General features: G+C 41.6%; 1 protein-coding gene across 1 annotated transcript; it reads right to left on the bottom strand.

Moving 5' to 3' along the window:
• Window positions 1-11091: 11091 nt before the first annotated feature.
• On the bottom strand, window positions 11092-20181 carry KLF6 (KLF transcription factor 6). The gene is made up of 4 exons (XM_065666750.1): window positions 19658-20181; window positions 16223-16796; window positions 14399-14522; window positions 11092-13969 (listed from the first exon to the last, which is right to left on the bottom strand). Exons 1-4 carry the CDS (start codon window positions 19757-19759, stop codon window positions 13918-13920), a joined length of 852 nt encoding a protein of 283 aa, XP_065522822.1. The 5' UTR covers window positions 19760-20181; the 3' UTR covers window positions 11092-13917.
• Window positions 20182-21762: the final 1581 nt, after the last annotated feature.

The raw sequence follows: 21762 nt of genomic DNA, 5'->3' as shown, positions 1-21762 counted from the left end.
CCCTGTTTAAGTTTGAACCCATTGTCCTATCACTATGGTTCCTGATGCATATAAGTATACATTTCTATATACATTCAGGCAGACAGATAGTCCTTATGATACTGACTATTCAAGAATGAGATTTCTGAGGAAAATGTGTTATGAGTGAGTATAAGGAAGGACATGAAAATTATAAAAGTGTGTGTTGAAGTTTTAGGTGACTGACCTCAGAGTCATATCCAAGTCCTGGCTTATGAAAATACACCAGCTGTATCACATCTAGGCAGACTTAGGACCTTCACACTGAAACCCGAACCAGCTGCCTACGGTGGGCACCCTCAGCTGGTGACTGCTCAAAAACAGAAATGCCTTGCTGCCAGTTTTGCCCTAACTCTTCCCCAGGTAGGTGCCTGGCAGTGGGGATGAGCCTGCGACTGAGTCTCCAGGGCTGGTGCTCTGAGTGCAGAGCTCTTGGGTGTGGGAAATGCCCCTCCTGCTCCTCAGTGAAAGCCCGAATATGTACTTGCAGGCTGTATATTTCTGTGTGAGAGAGATGCTCTGAGACTGCTGTAGTGACTGCGCGTCTAGATCAACATTAAGCTTCTAGATATTTTACAAGTATAACCCTTTGACAGCTATGTCTTCCCCAGAAAACAGTGTAAGTCTGCTTATTATATATGTGGCACACATATAATGCACATCTTTGAACTGGTGATGATGGCAGATGTTACATAGGCAGGTGGGATCACATCCTGCTACCACGTCAGTTTTATGTGGTTCTGACACCACTGACTTTGATGGAGATACCCCGAATTTAAACTGGCACGAGGGGAAAGAGCCTATGATATTTCTAAGGAGCTGATGTCCTTAGACACTCAGTTGTACACTTGTCTTATTATTCACAGATGTATTGTAATGGTTAGATGTAATACTGAAGTTCTAGCTTTAGTTTAGAAAACGTATGTCTGTCCCTGCTTTAGTCTATGGATCAGCCGTGACTGACAGAATACTTTTGCTGTAGGTTTCTGTGTGCAGCTATTTCTCATAACAATGAAAAAAGAAAAAAAGAAAACTGTGTCACTTCAGTAATCTGATTCTATTAATAGTTAAATGAGAGTTATTGCTATTGAATGTATTCTATAAACATGGATTTTATTTTTTTCTGCATCTCACAAGCAAATAAACAAAAAAGGATCCTTAGTCAAAACATTTGAGAAATCCTTTATCGACCAAAAATTATATTTGCTGTGACGTTTTTTGTGGAAACACACTGCTTCTGATTTTATGTTAATAGAGCATTTTTACACAAAGCTTTCCCCAAAATATCCGCCTTAAGGAGAGTCATGGGTCCCTGTACTACAAAAAGAGCAGGAGGAAGAAGGTTTCTTTAATGTATACACAAGCTATTTCAAACCTAGTAAGTTAAAGAAAAAGGTTTGTGACAAGAGTGAACTTTGAAATCTAGTTCCTCCTGCTGTTCCAGTTAGATTCCTTGCAACCTGCTTTTGCTGAACCAGCATTTCTAGAAACCTGGACCAGATTCAGCACAGTGGGGCACAGGTAGGCTAATTTAATTCCCTTAGCACGTCTGACTGTTTGACATTCTTTGTTTCCAAGCCTTAACAACAAATATATACCTTTTGTGCAATTCTTTCTTAAGATGTGGTCTGTCATTAGGAATCCACAGCAAAGAAGCTGGGACTGACAAAATCACCAGGAAATGCTGATGCAATAGTGATGCAGATGGTGATATACTGTTTTAGAGTAAAGTTAATCTGGAAAACCATGTATGTATCCACCAGAGTGGGAAACGTCCACCCACCGTAGCTATGAAAGCAAATGCAGACGAAGCAATGAGGAAGTGGGTTCCTGTGAGTTTTCCCCCATGTAAGAGCATGACCACCATGACAAATGCTGTTTGCAGGGACATCACTAGCCCAGTCTTCCTGTGCTGAGGATGAGGAGGGGAACCACCTTCCACACTGTGCTTCCACTTTCATGTCTCACAGGACCCCCACAGCATTCCTACATGACAAAGGGAGCATAAAGAAGGACTTCCCCATGTAGATGGTAGGACTGATTGAACTTTTAATATAGTGTTAATCTATTGTTGTTGCTGGGTATGTCTGTGTCCTGTCCCATCAACTGTTTCCCCCCTTCCTAAGATTTTATTGAAAGCAAAATTGTTTTGCCAAAATAAAAGCTTAAGTCTTGACTAATATATTGCTAGTTTCACAGCTTGAAATCATAAACAGACATAATTTGAAGAAGTGGCAGACTGGAAAAGGTGAAAGATAGCAGCGCAAAACCCTGAGGACAGGTTTTACCTACTTTTTTTTCTGAGGAATTAAGAAAGAAAGATAGAGGAAGGAAGATAGAGGAAGAAAGAGAAAAAATGTACATATTTCAATCTTGAATTTAGAAGTGAAGAATATAATGTTTAAAAGTATTATTTGTCAATTTTTATGATTCTTCTTTTCTTCTTTTCCTTCCTCCAACACTCCCTCCCGCATGTCAGCTCAATCTCTTTGTGTGTGTAATAATAGATATCCCAGCAAGGTACCATCTTTGTTAGCACGGTTCTTTAGCTCTTCTAGGCTGCAGTTTTCAGTGGAAAACTCTGCAGCATTATGATATGATAGCTTGAATATTATTCCCCTAAATGATTCATATAATGATTGTGGCTACTTGCGGGCAAAATAAAGTCATCCATTATGTCCTCAAGAATTGCATGACAAACCCTACTGGCACTAAACACTCATGTTACTCTGTATCCCATACACTGTTTTACTCACTCACATTTCAGACTGATTTCTGAGCAGTGATTCAGCTAAGTCCTGCCCAGCTTTCCATGCTGATAACATAAGAAAAAAAAGAGAAAGCAGCAACATTAGAGTCATTGTATTATCTCAAAGACAAGAAAAAGCCTCACTGTTTTCCCAGTGCGGTTTTGTTGACAGTTCCTTGTTGTGTCCATGGTATTGGAATATGATCATTATTCACAATCTTGATGACTGGTTTTAAACACACTTCCCTCAAAAGTGAATTGACAGTGAAATTTTCAGCACATGCAATTCTTTCCCAGGGTGCTGTGTTTATTGTTCTTATTCTTCAGAGGTTCCTGTAGAATGAAGCTGGAGGCAAACGCGCACTGGTGATACGTTCATGGAAAACAAGGCAAAGGGAAACACCATTTGCTTAGCAGGAAGATAATCCTGAAGGATGATAAGATCGCCAGAGCTGCCCTCCCTTCCCAGGGGCCAAAGCCCCCACGTTCAACAGCTAGGAGGCAGACAGTGTCCCTCACTGCTGCCGAAATGGCATCTGTGTAAATTCTAGGCATAAGAAGATTCACCACTTGGAAACTGAACAACCTCCAGTGGCCTTTTATTGCCTCAAACCCATCCAACTTGAACATGATTACTTAATTATATCTCAAACTGGGCAGACTCAAATCTCATTTATGACATGATCCTTTTGGTGTATTATAGTCTTAACAAGCCTTAATTTTCCACTCTGTCTTCCTGTCATAGTTACTTACTACTTCTAAGAATAATGAGATAAAAATGCTAGGTGGAACCGCAGAAAGGAAAAAAAAAAAAAATCAGAGCAATGCTTGTGTGGACTTCCCACACAGGAATAGTTAAGGATGTTCCTTAGACACTTCTAAGACTCAGCTCCTTCTCTGGGCTTTAGGTGAAGAAGAACCAAGTGACGATATTTTGGGGTGGTTTGTTTTTAATAGCTTTTTTCCAGATATTGTCAGCCTGAAAGATACGGCTTACACCTTCTGGCCCATGAAATCAAGGAAACTCTACTGATTTACTCTAGCAAAGGATTTTATTTGTATACACTTGCCTCAGCATGACAAATTCACACCATTTTATAGTATGACCTTGAGTATCTATTGCCTTTGTTATTTTTTAGTTTCTTTCCTTTTTAAAACAAAAGTTTCTGACTTTAATTATAAAGAATATAATGAAAATATGTTCTGAATGCACCCTGCTCAACCCAAAATACATATTTTTTTTCTTTAAAGTCTTGTGTTACTGTTATTTTAATTTCCAGATATTTAAGGCAATCTTCCACTTACTAATTTATTTTTTTTAAGTGCTGGTTCCTAAATTGTGCAAGCTTGGATCTATAACTCATTGAATACAGCCATCAACAACTTCAATATTGATATGCTGAGGTCACTTTTATTCTCACAAAGTGTTAAATTCAAAAGAACTCTGACAGTTGGATTTACTTTTTGCCTTTAATGTTTTCTGGTGGGTTTTTTCATCTTTTTTTTTTTTTTTTCATCGGTTTCAGTAGCATAGACTGATTCTGTTCAGTATTTTCATCTGGTTTTATCTTACACCTTACTTTAAGGCTGATATATTATTATCAGTCTTACAAATTACTCTTGAAGGACACTTTTATTGGAATGTAACAGCATATAGAAAATAAAAATCCTATACAAGAAAATCTTTTTTCTATTTATGCATGTGTGCATATGTATATAAATTATAACAGAAAATCTGAAGATTCTTGAGCTCCTTATAGCCTGTAATTTTTATTTTTTTTTTTAATGCCTTCATGTTAAGAACTTAATTTTAGCTTTAGAATGTAAGATCATACTTACATGGATTGAAAGGACACAATAAAGTATATGGGGGATGAAGAGGGTACTGTCTCTTCTTTTTCTGGTAAGGGATACATAGTCAGGGAACAGGAGGTGAGGGTCAGCAGGCTGTTTTCATGGCTCTTATTTCAGAATCGAGGTTTAAATCTTCTTTATATAAAACTATCTGCACACACAAATATTTGCCTGTGCAGACTTCGGGCACTACCCTTTGTGACAAAATCAGCCATATCCCACAGCTCTTGATTCTTTTATGAATCTTCTTCTCTCTCCTGACCAAATGTGTTAGTTTTTTTATGATCTCATCATTATCCGAAGATACTTGAAGTCTAAGGAAAAGGATGTTTTTTAATATTGAATTATACAGTACCAGTTGTTTGGTGACTAGCAGTTTTAGCCTCTCAGGCTGCTATATAAACAGTAGTGCTTAATCTGCTTGAGTAAATGAAAGAATACACATTCTTCTTTTTTTTCCTTCTTTTTTAAGTTGTCCATTATAGCTAAGATAAATAATTTCCTGTCACAGAACACAAGAGACCAGAGTCTGAGTAGATCCCATCTGCGTAAGTGCTGGAAACCTTATTGCAGAAGTTTCCTTTAGTCAGCTTCTTTGCTGCGTGTTACCACATAATTTTTACCTACAGGCATCCAGGCTGGTTTTACCCTATGAAGCATCTGTGGTCTGGACTCTGGGGATGGAAATTAGAAGAAGCTCCAGAGGACTTCACAGGCACTATGTAAACACTGCATCCCTTTGTCTTTTTTCTGCCCTTTCCTTCGCCAGTGGATCACAGGCCGGCCAGCAGCACTCCTATAGCAGGAAGCACAGCGCTATAGATTTCACCTGCAGTGCCTTGTTAGACAGATCCACTGTGGCGTTCAATGCCTGTCTCTTCTGCTTGATTAAAGATAATAAGGGGCAAGTCACTGACAATCCTTCGAGGCAGGGTGGTTTCTGGAGATAACTAGGGGATGGATTTGTATCATCATATTTATATTTAGGATTCGATTAGTTTTTGCTTTATAATTCTAGCGATATTTTTAGTTTAGTTTATTGAGCATTAGAGCAACCCTCCCTCCAGTGACCAGTCTAATACCTCCAAAGCCCCACAAGGGCTGCTGGGACACTAAAGACCATCAATCCTTATGAATAATGCATCTATTTCCTACTGAGGCTCAAATCTCATTAATACTATAACATTTTTACATCTCTTATTTACTCTTTTTTATCTTTAGGATTAAAGATTAATTCTTAACTTTTTTTTCAAATTAAGAAGAAATCTCAGTGCATCCAAAGAATTTCACATAGAATATATCAAAGTTATTGACAAAATAAGGCTGGTGGAAATAGAAAATAAAATCATGACATCATAAGAAATATCCTAATCATGTAAGACAGGGATAGGAATGACAAGGTCTCACCTAAAAATGCTCACAGAAATGCATTGAAACCTAGTGTTCTGCATGGTGATTTCTCATCCTGGTGTCTAGAATATGTCCATCTATGACAGGCAGATGGGACTGAATGGAATTATGGTGGAATTATCAACAGCATCATCTGTCTGACCAAGAAAAGAAAAACCACTGAGATCATCAGAACAGTTTGCAAAACTTCTTTCTCTCTCTTTGGATGTGGGTAATTCCAAACGAGCCATGGTCTAACTAGGCAGGATGTAGATGGAAGAGTCTCTCTACCTGTAGGTTCACCACAGTAAGATCTCAGCTTCCTCTGCATGTCTGACTATTACTGCTACTACTTCTACTGCTGATGAACAATTAATTACAGCGAGGATCTATTAAAATCCAGTTGCCCTCAGTGTCCTTTTCATAGTTAGCAAAAACAAATAAAGGAAAACCCAGAAGACTGAGTAACTTGCATAGCTAAACTCAGAAATGAACAATAGCCTTTGACTATCACTGCATGTTCAAAGATAAATCTTATAAATGAAATAACATACGGTAAGATGCAGTAGATAAAATTCAGAAAAATACAGCTTTGCATGCATAACTAGATTTTTGATATATTCAGTATGAAATCCAAAAGGTAGCACATTACAGGAAAAATATATTACTGTATCCAGTGCAGATCTGGTGCTTTCTTGAATTATTACAGTAGTGTTTGTTACATTACAGAATTCAGTGAATACATTGCCTTTCCCAGCCACATTAGATCATTTGCCTTTGTCCAGAGCTGACCACACACCCTGCTTTTGAAATACACAGAGGCAATAAAAAAAATATGGAGGTTTAGCAAGTGAGGCACTGAGGGACTAATATTCTGCAATGCTAATTCCAGCTAAATTTATATTGTATTGAAAGAAAGTGCTGTTAAAGAACAGCTTGGCTTACATCAAGACATGTGGTTACCAGATTACTTTCTATCGCCGCTCAAAAACATTTAGAGAATTTCTCATTAAAATTATTTAAAATGAAACAAGTCAAATAAATCTACTTAAGCATGTTGTTGAATTGCCTCATTTGTGCTGAAAAAATGTTGCTTATATTTTACATTCTATTTTAACTGTACATATAAGGCTTTACTCACCCATTAACAAATACATCACCTCCCAATTGCTTTCTATACCTCCTTAAATGTTAAACAGAAACACATATACCATCTGTTTCCTATCATGACACCAATCCAAAATGGCTGCACTAGACACCTCCGCATAATAGATCATCCTAAAACACCTTAGCAGTTTTGCTTTATGGAGTTATTTTTCCTGTGACAAATTATAAACCTATATTTCAAGAACACGACCAATCTGTAGCCTCAATTGCAAATTCTGAATAATTTCTCTTTATTTTAACAAAATGTGCTAGCTTGTATCTGATGTAGCACTTTTTTTAAAGCCATAGGCCACCTTTGTTGCTATGGTACCCTACAAATCCAGTTAATTTCTTCAGTTAATAATTTTGCAACTAATAATTTGTGGAGTGTTCAGATTGAAAACATTACACTTCGATACAGTTACTGCTATAACTTACAAAATTATTATGTAGCTGTTGTGTAACTGAAACTGCAGAACAAATTACATGGTTTACTGTCAGCCTGCAATCAAAAATAAATTTCGAGAAAAAATTGCATTTCTGTTAAAAAAAAAAAAAATCAGCCTTGCAGGGCTTGCTCCAGCAAACTCCAGCTATCAAATGTTCAATAGGAAATGGACAAAATATAGTCAGAAATGCCACTGAATGAAAATTTGGTTCTGAATGGATTTCAAACGTACTTCCTCCTCAGGTTCAGCTCTGTGAAAAAATGCATGTGTCAGAGCAAGCTGAATTCAGTGAGGAATTTCTCCTTTACTTAAATGAGCTTTTGACCAAGGCCTCACAATATTAATGCATGAACCTGAAACCCTTATTTCCCAGGGTAGCTCCAATGAATCCAAGACTGATTATATCTCAGCAGACCTATGTGCAAAAGCAGTACTCTATCTGCTCATTCTCCCTTATATGTAAGAGCTCAAATGGTTATGAGACAGTATTGCTACAGATTTGATCAAAAATAAATGCCATATATCCAGGGACCATGAATAAGGGATGAAACAGCCTGTGTAGAGGTAAGAGCTAAAGGGGAAAAAAGTAAAGATACTATTGCCTTGGACTGTATAATCTCAGGAGTTTCTTGCCATGTCAGAGGCTTTATTTCAGAAGTACCTGTAAATGCCTGTTGGCTACACAATCCCATGGGATGAAGCAAAATCAGGCAGACTTCTGTGTGGGTATGAACTGCGCAGTAACCTCTTGCCACCAGAAATAAAGAAGTGGAGTATTGGTTTATTGCGTACTCTATAAACCAGTGCTACCTGAGGAAACAAAGCTGGAAAAGCTTGAGAAAGAAGTCTTGTAGAGATTTCCTATCTGAGCCATTTTGTCTCCATGGAATTTTTGAAAAATGGAGGAACAAAGAGGAAATACATATCCTTTTATCCTTTAAAAGGCAGATGGGAAACCTTCGCCTGTATCTTCCCCTCCCCCTACTCCTATGCAGTTAGAGCTCCCCTTACTGTTCCAGTCTACCTTAACTCTTCTCTCCAGACAAGGTTAAGGAGACTTCCAATGGATAGACCATGAGGTTTTCCTCTTATTAATTGTTGTCTCTCCCTGTTGTGTGAATATGTAAGATCACGTACTCCTTTGGTGCTGCATAAACAACACTCGGCTACTTTTTGACACAATCACCATAGTGTTTTTCTTTCTCCTTGTTTGCAATTTTGCTGCTGCTGTTTGTGTGATTTACAGAGGTTGTTTTGATTCCTCAGAGCTTTCAGTGCAATTAAAGAGCGAACGCTCAAGTAGTTGAGAAGAACAGAAGAGGTAAAAGATGGACAGAAAGACAAAAGTACCATGAATGACTCCTAAAGAGGAAAGAACAAAATACAGCTTGTCTTGAACATGCTTTAACAGGCACAACAATTCTAGATTCCATTTGCAACAGATCATAATACGGTTTAAAGGTGAGAGAAACAGCAACTTCTAAACAATAGGAGCATCCAATTTAAAAAATGACAATCTCTTGTCTATTGTGAACTTCAAGGTCACGCTGTATTTATAATACACAGTTGTTCAAATAAATTGGCAAACTGTGATATGCCCTACTTGCACTGACCACTTGTATGCCGGGATTTTTCACACCCAAGAGACAAAAAAACCCAAACTCCAGATCCAAGCAAGTTCTGTTTGGGGATTTTAAGTATCTCATCCTGACCCAAGCATGCACGTATGCATGCCTAAGTGCACAATCATGCCATATCTAACCTTTGCAGCAAGAAGTTAATGTGTTGGCTCACAGGCTCTGTCCTCACTTTCACCTTGCTAACCTCTGTTGAAGCTGTCGGAACTTGCTGAGGCTACCAATCCAGGTCCATACCTAAGCCACCTAACTTCTTCGCCCTCGAATTCACACCCCTTCCCATCTGCTTGGCATTTCAAAATCTGGAATTAAGCAAGCCTGCAGTGGATGTGCATGTTGAAATGCACTACCCCTTAAATGGCTATTGCTCTCTGCTTTGTAGTTTCCTTGTTGCCCAATAGCTCTGTCACTAGAGCTTTTCTGTCCTGGATACTGCTGTTTTTTCACTACAGTCTCTCTGAGAAATGAAAGAGGGAAGGATTTCAATAACATCCTTAATAATGGAGTTATCAGGCCTTTTCTTTCTTTTAGAAGGTATGGTAAGACACAGCCCTAGATGACACACACCCAATAAACAGGAAAATAAATTCCAATCCTTGTTCTGTGTTACACACCCATTGAACATTTTGGGTGGAGAACCTCCAATGTCAAACTCAGTTCTTTAAAGGTATTTCCATTTCTATGTTATATACAGATGAGGAGGCAAAATGTCAGAATCCCTTAAACCCTGGTAGCCTTCTCTATTGCAATTGCAACTGTAACTAAGTTTTCCAGGACACATCTGTGTTTCACTATGTGAGATACTGTACCGGTGGTAAAATTTAATATATCCCTCTTGTTGCAGGTCAGATTTTGCTTAAGTTGCCATTTCTTCCTTGCCTATAAGGAGGCATATTGTCTACTCACTAGTCAGCTGCAGGTCTAACTGAGAATAATGGCGAGGGTCTCTCCTCCACATTACTTTGGCCTCAATCTGTATTTATTGATTCAGTTCTTTTCTCCATCAATTTTAAGCCATTTCTCATCTAAACCTATGAAACCTTCAGTAATGGTGAACTGAATTCACATGGTAAAAGTCAGTTTCTCAGCATACAAGTTTGCCTTTTATGCCAATAGTTTTACCCAGTGCTTAAGGGATTTTTAACATCAGCATTAGTGAAGCAGAAGCCACAAGGCAACATGAAACAAGTTCTGCATGTGTCCCAAGCCAGCATATGTGCCAGGCACGCTTTGAAGAGCCATTGCTCTGAAAAAATGCAGTTCACAGAGGCTTGCGTTTGTCTGGTTGAAGGTCACCACCAGCATGTGGGTCAGGTCAGCCCTACAGCTGACTCAGGATCTCTGCATCTGAGCCAGGCAGATCTCATGCATTCCTTCCCACAACTGAGTCTTCAAGGTTTCAGACTTGCTTCCCCGATGACTGGGCAGTTCAAAGGCTCACACTCTGCAGTAAAAGTTAAGGACAGGTGGCTCCAGCCCAGTCATTGCCTTTCTCTTTTTCCTTCACTTCAAATGCCCACTGACTCTCCTTTCCCACATGCAGAACTTGTCCTACATGCATTCACCTCTCCAGGACAAACCATTTTGAATAAAGGTGCAGTAACAATTGTGTTAACTTCATTCCGCTGAGGCAAAAACTAAGTCAACAACAGTCTTTCAGATATGGAAGAACTTCTAGTTTCTACTGCCAATATTATTTTCTCATCAGGGCTTGTCCTCCACAAAGCAACCTGATTCAAAGGTGTTTGTACCTGCAACCAGGTGACTCAAGGCAAAATGTCAGCATAATACTTGACATCCTTTGATGTGTAGGACTTCAGAGGGGAGAAAGATGAAACCAGACACGTGATGCTGATAAGAATTTCTTTTTATGTTATTCCAATAAAAAATACATTCATACAGAAATATAACAATCTTGCAAAAAACAATTTCAAATAAAATCTTGTAAAACAAAATTTTTACAAAAATCTTACAAAGAGATTCTTTAGATAACAGGGTGCTTCAAAAACAAAAAAAGAAATTTCACTAATAGAAACATTTTCTTCTTAAATTTCAAGCAAAAATGTTTTTTTTTTTTTATTTTTCAGCTTGATTGAGGCTCAGTTATCACCTGAACAAAATGTACTTACTTATTAAGAAAATTACAGGCATTTGACATATGGCACACAGCCCCACCCCATCCACACAACTCTGATGGTATTTCACAATTGAGACAAGCCAGTGCAAGTTTAATTTATTTTGTTGTTGTTGTTTGGGGTTGTTTTTTTTTTTTGTTGTTGTTTGTTTGTTTTTGCTTTTGTTTACTTTCTTGTTTATAAGAATTATGGCTAAGCCAAGGACAATGCAAACAAGGAGTTAAAAACACAACAAAACCCAACCTTAAATAGAAATCCGTTTTCTGGAAAATTTTGTTTGGTTTGGGGAAGAAAAAAAAAAAAAAGTGCATTTTCAGGCAATTTAAACCAAAAATGAAATGAGAATGATTTAAGCCTGTGTGTTCCTTAGAACCAGATCACTTGCATATACTTTTTTTTTTTTAAACCACTTATCTACATACATTTCCAGGAAGATATACCAAAATATTAGCATAGTAAGCAAGACCAATAATAAATAGAAAAAGAAACAGGTCACATGTTTCATTGCATCAACTGTAGTGAGCTGGTTTAAAAAAAAAAGAAAATACTGCTTTTGGACAGACAATTTCTACTCTAGGAAAAAAAGAGTCTTTATTTTAGCTGAACTATGTAAAATTAGAGCTCAACCACCACAACGACTAGCTCACTCACAGCTCCTCCAGTAAGCTGGAAGGCCAAAACCCGAGTGTACTTCATCTGCACACAGCTAATATTCTTTTAGCATGCCAATATTCGGTTCATATCATTCTTAAATGGCCACAGATACGCTATTCCAGACAACCTAATAACTACAAAACACAGTCAGCAGTCTGAGAAGGACTGAATGCCAACAAAGCCTTTAGCATACAATTAAGCTAAAGGTAAAGCCTCTAAAAATGCTAGATTTTAATTAACTGTATCTTTTACTTCTTTGTCTCCTTAATGATCATATTGCGGGGGGTAGAGGGAATATTTTGATGGGCTGTGGCATTTTCCAGCTATGTGTTCTAATTTTTTTCCTCTTAAAAAAAATATTTATATATTATCTATATATATACACACATACACAGACTGTACACACAAATATACATACACAATTATTTTTCTGCCCACTTTTAAAAAAAAAGTAATATAGTTTCTTTCTGTATGACCAACAGATAGCTAGATATATAGATGTGAAACTTGTGCCTTTTAAGCAAATACATCTTTTAATACTTCTGTATCTTTAATATGTATGAAAACTCGACATATTAAGTACAGTTGGGGTGTGTATATACACAGTTGTTGTGCAAGGTCAATATAAAAAAAGTCTCAAGGTGGCAGAACTGGTCAGGTATTCAATTGGCATATGCATTATACTGTAACACAGTCAAATTGTCTAAGTTAAACAAATACTGTATTGACATGAATGACTTTTCTCTATATTTGTCTTTTTGAAGGAGGACCCTGGAAGTAACCTTTTTTCCCCTTATATTATACATTTGATACAGTACAATGCCAGGTGAAAAGAGAGCCTTAATAAAGCATGCATCACCCATACCCCTGTATAAGACCCCCTGCAAGAGAAGGTCACTTGCATAAGGCACCATTATTAAGGTCAACAGTGCATTAACAGCTAGAAAACCAGAAGTTAGTCCTCAAGGCATAAATAAGAGAAAAATTAGCTGCATGAGAAAAATCAGTTTCTAACCAATAGTGGTTTTATCCACCCAACAGAAAAAATTATTCATGTTCCATACATTATGTAACATTAGACCAATCGTATTTTAGCTGCTCTTAACTGGAATCAAAACTGCAGTCCTGATTAAAGAATGGAAAAGCATATAGTTCCCCAGAACCATGCAATAACCTTGGTATTATAATGAAAAGTTATAGTTGTGTTACATTTGTAAATACACAGCTTATACAATGGATTACAAATGAGCTCTGTAGCAAGTAAAACAAGCTACTTGACACATTGCACGTTTAATAGCTGCACCAGACACCTAAAGCTCCTCTCACACAGGAACAGGGAGGTACCCCATCTCCATTCTGGCATCCTGACTCTTTTTATTCCCGCCCCCCTTTCCCCTCTCAATTTCCCCTCTAAAAAGGTGCAGACACCCCTCCCCCCACCCCTTGGAAATGATTGGTGGTCGTCCCATCTCACAAGATATTCCTCACATACAAGACATTCAGACTATTTTTTTCTCTTACAGTTATAAAACAACCACAAGAAAAAAAATGTGCCTCAGCATACAGTCATCGAGAGATCCTCATCGCATACAGTCACCCAATCATTAACATTCTCAGTGCACATGCTCACGGCAAAGGCTTAGGAGCCACTCAGAAGGTTAGATACCAGTGTATGAGTCCAGGAAACCCCAAACATCACGCACCGCGGTTGCTATGCCGTTTCTTACATGACTTATTAGCCCTCAAAAGACCTTCAAGAAAGTGAGGTCCTGGAGGCAACTGGGTAGGGTGCAAAATGGCATGCTTTGGCTGGAACACGCATCCCTTCGCTCAAGGCTCTTCAACCTTGACGCCTCTTAGCCCGCAGGATTCACCTCTTGACCCATTCAGAGATGTCTCTTCATGTGAAGGGCCAGGTGGTCAGACCTCGAAAAACACCTGCAAAGCAAGAGCCAAGTTTTGCACTAGCCCACTGCTGAAGGCAAGGCATGCACAACACAACATGTATGGCTGAGGCATCCCCCCATTGCCCTGCTACTCAGAAACAAGGCAGATGGAGGAGGGATTTGGCATTCCCTGGATACATGGGAGCACTCAAGGTGTCTGTGAGCACCCAGAAGCTCCACAGATGAGTGGTAACAATAGGGACTTGCCAAAACTTATCTGAAGCATTAGGCTACAAGCCACATCCCAGTGACTGGTAAAACGGGAAGGTTTTGTCCCAGTCTAAATATAAAATAATCCCTTAAAAATACCAGACATAGTTGCATTCCCAAATGATTCCTTCACATGTCAAAAGCAGCCTAGACTCACCTTCCAACAAGCATTAAAAATAACTATTTAAAAAGGTGCACTTCAGTAACATACCTGTCACAGTGACTACATTTAAAAGGCTTGGCACCAGTGTGCTTTCTGAAGTGTCTGGTTAATTCATCACTTCTTGCAAAACGCCACTCACACCCTTCCCATGAACATCTGTAAGGCTTTTCCCCTACAAAGAAAGCAGATTACACGTTAGTCATGACTTCATTCAAAGAAAGATAGGTGCTATCCCATTCATTTTCTATGTAAACCTCCTCCACCCCCCAAAGACAGCCAATTTTATTTAAACTATCTGAATGCTTCAGAACATGTAGGCAAAGAAGGCCTGCAAAATTCACCCACGATTTCTACGTAACTATTTTGCTGCAACAGCACACCAAATACTCTCATTCTTACTAAAAGAAAAAAAAAAAAGTGATTAAAAATGCTCACAGGAAACAAAGAAATCCAACCTTCTACAATTCCTGCCCATCCATAATAGCAGGCTTACTCCCAAACAGGTATCATGCACCTCATGAAGATGATTAAAGACAGCACAGCTAGGCTCCAAAATGCAATTAGGCTACTGTATTGCACCAAAGCCCTTTGTCACTCACTCATCTGCATAACACGCAACCTCTTTTCTGCTGAGCCACATATTCTTGGAAAAGCCTGCATGCCACTTTGAACACTGCTATTTCAGCATTCAAGAAATACCACTTCCATTCACAGGAACGTTCTCAGCCAGACAGCACCAGGACAACAGTTCTGCAACACTTCTGAGGCCGGCAGCTATTTATGTCTGCTGAACCACCACGGTTTCAGTGGAAGTTGTTCTTTCCTCCTGAAATAATCTTGTTTTATCTGACTTCTGCATGACAATGGGAACATCCGAGCTTGCTCAGACTTCCCATAAAAGCCACAAAATGCTGAGCTCATGAGTCAAAACAGGATCTTTTCCTTGAATTCTCTTTCCACTTGCTGGGGGGAAAAAAACCCACAACGTATAGGTCTTTGGATTGGTACACCAAGAATGCCAGGCCAATTCCTCATGTTAAATGATGACAAGCCAAGGCACAGCTCCACCAGCTCCACATATTTAACTGCTGTCATAAAGACATGTCAAATAATAATGCTCAAGCAAGCAAATCAGCATGCTACTTCAACCATAAAATATTTATAAAACCCCTGAAGTGTCTCATTCTCCTCAATCTCTTTCCCAGTAACACACAGGATTGCTCAGTTTAGTACAGGTTCCATAACAATAAAATACTGTTGTTCAGTATTTTGGGATGAAATTATACAGTAGATCATACATTTGTAAGCCCAAATATGTTAGAAGGACTACTGTGGTTTTCCAAGATTTTGGCTGGTAACAATGGCACAGAAAAACATTGAATGATTTGCAATTATAGCTATACTTTACATAATCAAGGCCTTGGGATGTCTGAACAGACCCAATGCAGACCAAACCATGAAAACAGGGATTTAGTGATTGGACTGATTTTCAGATGACCGATGTTCCGTTTTTCGCAAGAAAGTCTCAGCTCTCTTTTGCTTTAGAAATAAACATCAAGAAAGGTTTAGCGTCTGCTTTGGCGAGATCTTTGTTCCCGAAGACTGCATACCGCTGCAGCTTCCCGACTATTGCCTATTTAGACGAGTGGCTCCCATTTGCTATGACAGCAGACTAATCTACCACCAACCGTCTTGGCTTCAGCTTGCTTACGGAAAGAATGAGGAAGTGATGTCCATGCTGGTAAGCCTCTATTATATCATCTCTCCAAACCTGGGCTCCCACCCAGTGATTGTGTAATGATGTGACACCACCATCATCAGGGGTATTCCCTACAGCACTTGCCAATTCTTAATAAGCATATGGTTACTAACCTGTATGAGTGCGCTGATGTGCTTTCAGATGTGAACTTTTGGTGTAAACTTTCCTGCAACCGTTAAAATGACACCTGTGAACACGCCTTCTGCCATCTGGTGAGGTGTCACCATTGGAGGGTGTACCTTTTTCTGCAGTCTTTCCAGCAGTACCGGTACGAATTTTCCCTGGTGAATGCAACTCACCCGGGGTACAATTCCATATCTGGGAAGAAGGCTCCTTGCTCAGCTCAGGAGATGAAGGGGGAGTGGAAGTGACAGATGAACTCAAGTTTCCTGAACTGGCTAAAACATCGCTTATAGGGTCAGAGGTAAACTTTGTTGTGGGCGAGAGCTCCTCAGAGCTGTCTGAAGATTCGCTGCTCACATCAGAATTTAAACTGTTGGTCTCTAAGTTCTGACTAGTAAGATTGTCCTCCTTTGCGACACAAGCGTTCTTCAGTTCAGATTCCTCCTTTTTCTCACGTGCCAGAATAATTTTGGTCCAGAGATCCTCTTGGCTATCAAATTTGATCTCAGATGCAGAAACGTAACAGGGCTCACTTTGAAGATACCGTTCCAACTCCAAACATGTCTAGGTGAAAGAGAAGGAAGAAAAAAGATGAAAGTTACAACCTTGCTTAAAAATAAACTCAATTGTAGTTTACACTTCAAAAACATGCAGGAACGTAGTGCGTTCGATTTGAGGTTTCTAGGTTCAAAACAAATTAAAGGCTCCTCCAGCCGTAACTAGGTGACTGTTACGATGAAAAGAAATCTGTTTTTGAGGCCTGGGCAGGAGTTCAAACACACAGCTGAAGGTGCAAGTCAGCTTTGGTTTCCAAAATAGCATTCTACTGAGTCAGTCAAATTATCATCACTCTCATCATAAAATCTGTGTTTTCAGTAAGCTGACATTGAAAAGGACCACAGAGAACCACAACAAATAATTACACTTTGCTCTCGCGCCTCATCTAATTTCAAGTTGTTTTGTATCTCACACAAACATGAGGCTGAAAGGACCCAAGTGAACACAATGTGCTCTGACAGGCAGCTAAAACTCAAACGCTGTGTCAGAAAACAAAGCCACATTTCAGCATGGCTGCGGAGCTGCTGGCCCGTCTTCTGGGGACATCAATGGAGCAGCAGACATCCTCCCATTTCCTGTGCATGAGAACGCAGCACACTCGACTTTCAAAGAATGTCATTTCCAAGCACACTGGCATGCACGCCACATAACTCAAACTGCTCCCATGCGTGTTTGCAGGAACATGGGGAACTTCAACAACAGAGGAGAGGGGAGAAAAAAGTTCCAGAATATAAATGTTTTATTCTATAGGATGCAAAACGGGAAATTACTCTGAGGTCCTGCTGGGAGTCCCACAATGAACAAGAACTTTATCTACTGGCCAAGAGTGCACTGTATGAGTCATCTCTGTCTTTCTTTCACGCAATGCCAAGGGAGACTTCCTTTTAAAACCCTGACCATCTGCCAAGAAAGTACTCTGTTCAAATATACATGCAACAGTACATGGACAACTTCTCCCGCACCCCCCCCCCCCCCAAACCACATTCCACTCCATGAAATGAAACAAAACACAAAACAACCCTAAATGGGTGAAGCTGTGGTTTTCAATTTCAATTCACCCTGCTGACTTTCTGGCCATCTTCAGAGAACAAACAAAAAAAAAAAAAGTGGGTATGAACTGTTATGGCAACAAGCTGATGTTTTGAGATTATTCTTTCCACTATAGGAAATGATCCACATGGAAGCTTTACACAGAAAATGGACACATCAAGTTTCCATACCAAACTATACTTATTTTAGCAAGATCATCTCTTCCAAGCCCGGTAGCAAAACCTGATCCCAAATGCCACACATTCCCTTCACAGCCTCTTCGCATCTGTCCAAGAGCAGAGCCGCCATGGGAGCTGCCTCCTTTTTCCCCCAGCACCGCTCAAAGTAAACTGGGTCACATGTTCTGGCCAGGCTAGAGTGGAGCAAAATTAGGAAAAAAAAACCCCAAACAACCAAACAAAAACCAATGAATCAACCCCCACACTAAACCAACCACTGCACACAATATTTATGTATTTGTCTATAATTAGGTAACTGGCTCGTGATGCATGTTAAAAACAAAAAAGGTTTCGTGAGGGACAACACAATAGTGAATTGAATTCCCATGAAAACAGGTAGAAAAGCATTTATTAAGATCTTGTTAAACTTTCATATTCCCGGCTAATTTAAATTCCTCATTAGGTAGATTAGTAATGGGGACCGTAGTGAAGCTCTCTCCGAGTTTAAATGCCTCTGAAGGCTACTGGGAATGAGGGCTGGCCCCTCGCCAGAATCCCAAATGCCTGAAGGAAACTACTTAGCTCCATTTCAATCACGTACGGTGAAGCTGTCTCTCTGCAAGGGGAAAGGGGGAAGGGAAGGAGAAAGGGAAGTAAAAAAAAAAAAAAACTCAAAAGGAAAGGCATTGCATACAATTAGTGTGCATGTGAGGGCTGTAACACTTTGCATTTCAACGTTCTCCGAGAGGCTCCTGCGTCCAAGCCAGCAGGTACTTGGTCCTGTCGCCGGGTTGAGCAGCTCCCGGCCGGGGAGCAGAGCCCGGAATGTCGGCGGCCACTGCCGCTCCTGCCACCCCGCTGCTTGGGCAGGCTCTGGAGGCGGGGGGGGGGGGGGGAAGGGGAAAAAGCAGAAAAAATAAAATAATAAAAAAAAGGGATAAAAAGGCAACAAAATATGCCCATTAAAGGGAAGGAGCCTCCGTTCTTCCTCCTTCCCGACCAAGGCAATTAGCGAGAGGGGCTCGCTGTCATATGACTGACAGCTCACGGGCTCCGCAACGCTCCCTGCGCTGGGAACGGCTACGATACACACACACAAGTATGGATTATACATGCAGACACAGAGCTACGTGTGCATATGTGTCCATGCACTACTGCAGGGCTTCTTACTCATCACTGCCAGGAAAAATAAGAACATAAAAAACAATAATAAAAAGAAAAAAAACAAACCCCACCACGGTAACGTGCGAAGAGCAGCGCTCGGCCGAGGCCGGGATCTCGGGTGACAAGACCCAGCTGTGCAGCCTGGACCTGGTACAAGCGGACAACTTTTGCCAGGACTCGTTGTGGCTGGAGCCGGCGGCAGCGAAGCGCCAGTATCGGCCCGGGCCAGCTGCGGGAGCGGGGAAGCTGGAGCTGCGCAGCTCTTGACATCCACCTCTGCACTCTCCCCACAAACCACCCGTCTTAGTTAAAACAGAAACACCTGCTCCAAAACATTCCCTCGCATTCACGCTTAATGCGCCCCAAACTCGCTGATGACACTTGGCCTTTTGTATTTTCTTTTTCTCCTCCTTTCCATTTTAAATCCGGTCATCGTTTAACACGGCTTAAACCCCCCAACCCGACACCACCACAACCACCGACACCCTCGTTTACCTGTTGCCAGTACTCCTCCAGGGACGGCAAGGCCGAGAAGTAACCCGTGTCGTGCACAATCTGGAGCTCCTGGAAGATGCTGCACATGGGGAGCACATCCATGTCTCAAGTTGCAACAACAAAGTCAGTGCTGGTTACCAAAAGCACTACGCGGACGCCTCCTGGGTGCGCAGGGGCTGAGGGGTGCGTGCGGGGGGGTGTCAAACCTCTGCTCTCGGGCTTCCGAGCCCCCCCCCCTTCCTCCGAGAAGAAAAATAACAGTAACAGCGGTGTACGTATAGATATATATGTAGGTATGTATTAATTCCGTGAGGAGCTTAAAAAAGACCCAAAGTTTCATGCAAAGTTTAATCGCACGGCGCGGCAGGTCGGCTCCCGGGGCGGTGCAGGGCGGCGCGGCTCTCCCCCGTCTTGCGCGGCCGACGGCGGATGTTCCGCTCCGCTCCTCCGCGCACCACAATATTTGCAAACACGGCGCCGGCTGCGAGTGGAACCCCCCGCGAGCCTCCCCCGGCCAAGCCTCTGCCCGGCCGCGGCGCCCCGCCCCGCCCCGCCCCGAGCGCCCCGCCCCGCCCCGCGCGCCCCGCCCCGCCCCGCGCGGCTCCGCCCCGCGTGATCCCATGACGCCCGCCCGCCCGCCGCGGCCCAATCTCCGCCGCGCACCCCCGCGCCCCGCGTGCCAATGATGTCAGAGCCGCCCAATCGCCGCGCGGCAAGCACCGCGGCTCCTCCTGGCGTGACCGAGCCTGGCCGTGACGGCTCCCGCCATTGGCCCGATTCGAAATTCGCCCCGTCCTGATTGGCGGGGCGGGCGGCAGGCTATTTTTAGCAGGGTATATAAAGCGGCGAAGAGGCCGGTTTTTTTTTTTGGGAGGAAAGGCGTGCGCTCGCGAGGCGGCTTTGCGCGGAGCTCTGGAGGGGGAGGGGAGCAGGCAGGAGCCGCCGCGATCGCGGAGGGCGCTGCGGAGCCGGGCGCGCCGTGAGGCGGCTGCTGTGAGGGGGCCGGAGGGGAGGCTCTCTCCGGCCGGAGAAACCTCGCCGCAGGACGGGCCGTGGCCCCGTGGTTGAATAGCAGTCCTCGGGCCTTGTGCCTGGCTGGCGTGTTGGGATGACCTGTCTAACCGGGATACCAACCATGATACCCCACTCCCCCTCCACTAGCATCTTCGCCATGAGGCTTCAACGGAAAGCCTATACATGCTGTAGATCTCTTGGGGTCTGCTTTCCCAGTGAGCAGGAGAGCTAGAAAATTACCTGCTTTGGCCTCTGAGCAGCAGTTGATGCCGTCAATGGTGCTTCAGTAGGGTAGCTGGATAGCAAAGCATAACAGGTTGATCTTCATGTCTTCATGATGGAGAGAGGTTCCCTCCACAGGCTGGGGCCATGCAGCTGCCCTGGGGATGGGCGCTGTGGCAGGCACACACCTGGCATACACCATCAGACAGTGCTTCTGCAGGAAGAGTTTACCCTTCCATGCCTGCTTCCACCCGAGCACGGCTATTTATTTGTGTATCTCTTAACATCAGCTTTTTACAGGCTGGACCTACTGATGATACAGGTTTCTTAATACAATTTAAAAAAACGTGGGTGTTAGCATTCCAAAAGTGTCCAGCACATGGAGCAAACACTGCTAATGTGTTTCTTTTATTAAAGGAGTTATAATTTTCCACTGATGTTTCCATCATAATCTCTACTGTTATTTCCATTTCACCACTTTTTCTCTGTATCTGTTGCTAGTTACCTACAGATGGTGACTTGTATTTAATATGTTTCTTCTGCGTACTGTCTTCCGTGAGCTACTGAATACTGGTGTGAAAACGTCAGTCTAACTTTGTATCCCCTAGCCTCTCATAAAGTATTAATACGGTGATTCCATAAACAAACAACTGATGTTCACGCTTAGGTGTTCCTGAGTCTGTAAAAAAGCAGAAAAACAAAAACCAAAATAAGGTCAATTAGAGTGTGATTTTATGTGTAGAAAAACAAGCTGGTGCTGAAGACTGAGAACATCTAAATCCAGAGAACTAAGCTCCCTTGGTTTAGTCAGTAATTCTTCACTTGGCTTCACGTGGCCAAACACATAAATACGTATCCAAAATTGCCTT

The sequence above is a fragment of the Lathamus discolor genome, chromosome 2, assembly GCF_037157495.1.
Source record: "Lathamus discolor isolate bLatDis1 chromosome 2, bLatDis1.hap1, whole genome shotgun sequence".
Classification (NCBI taxonomy): Eukaryota; Metazoa; Chordata; class Aves; order Psittaciformes; family Psittacidae; genus Lathamus; species Lathamus discolor.
The sequence above is the reverse complement of the archived record's forward strand: the minus strand, read 5'-3'. Positions and strand labels throughout refer to the sequence as shown.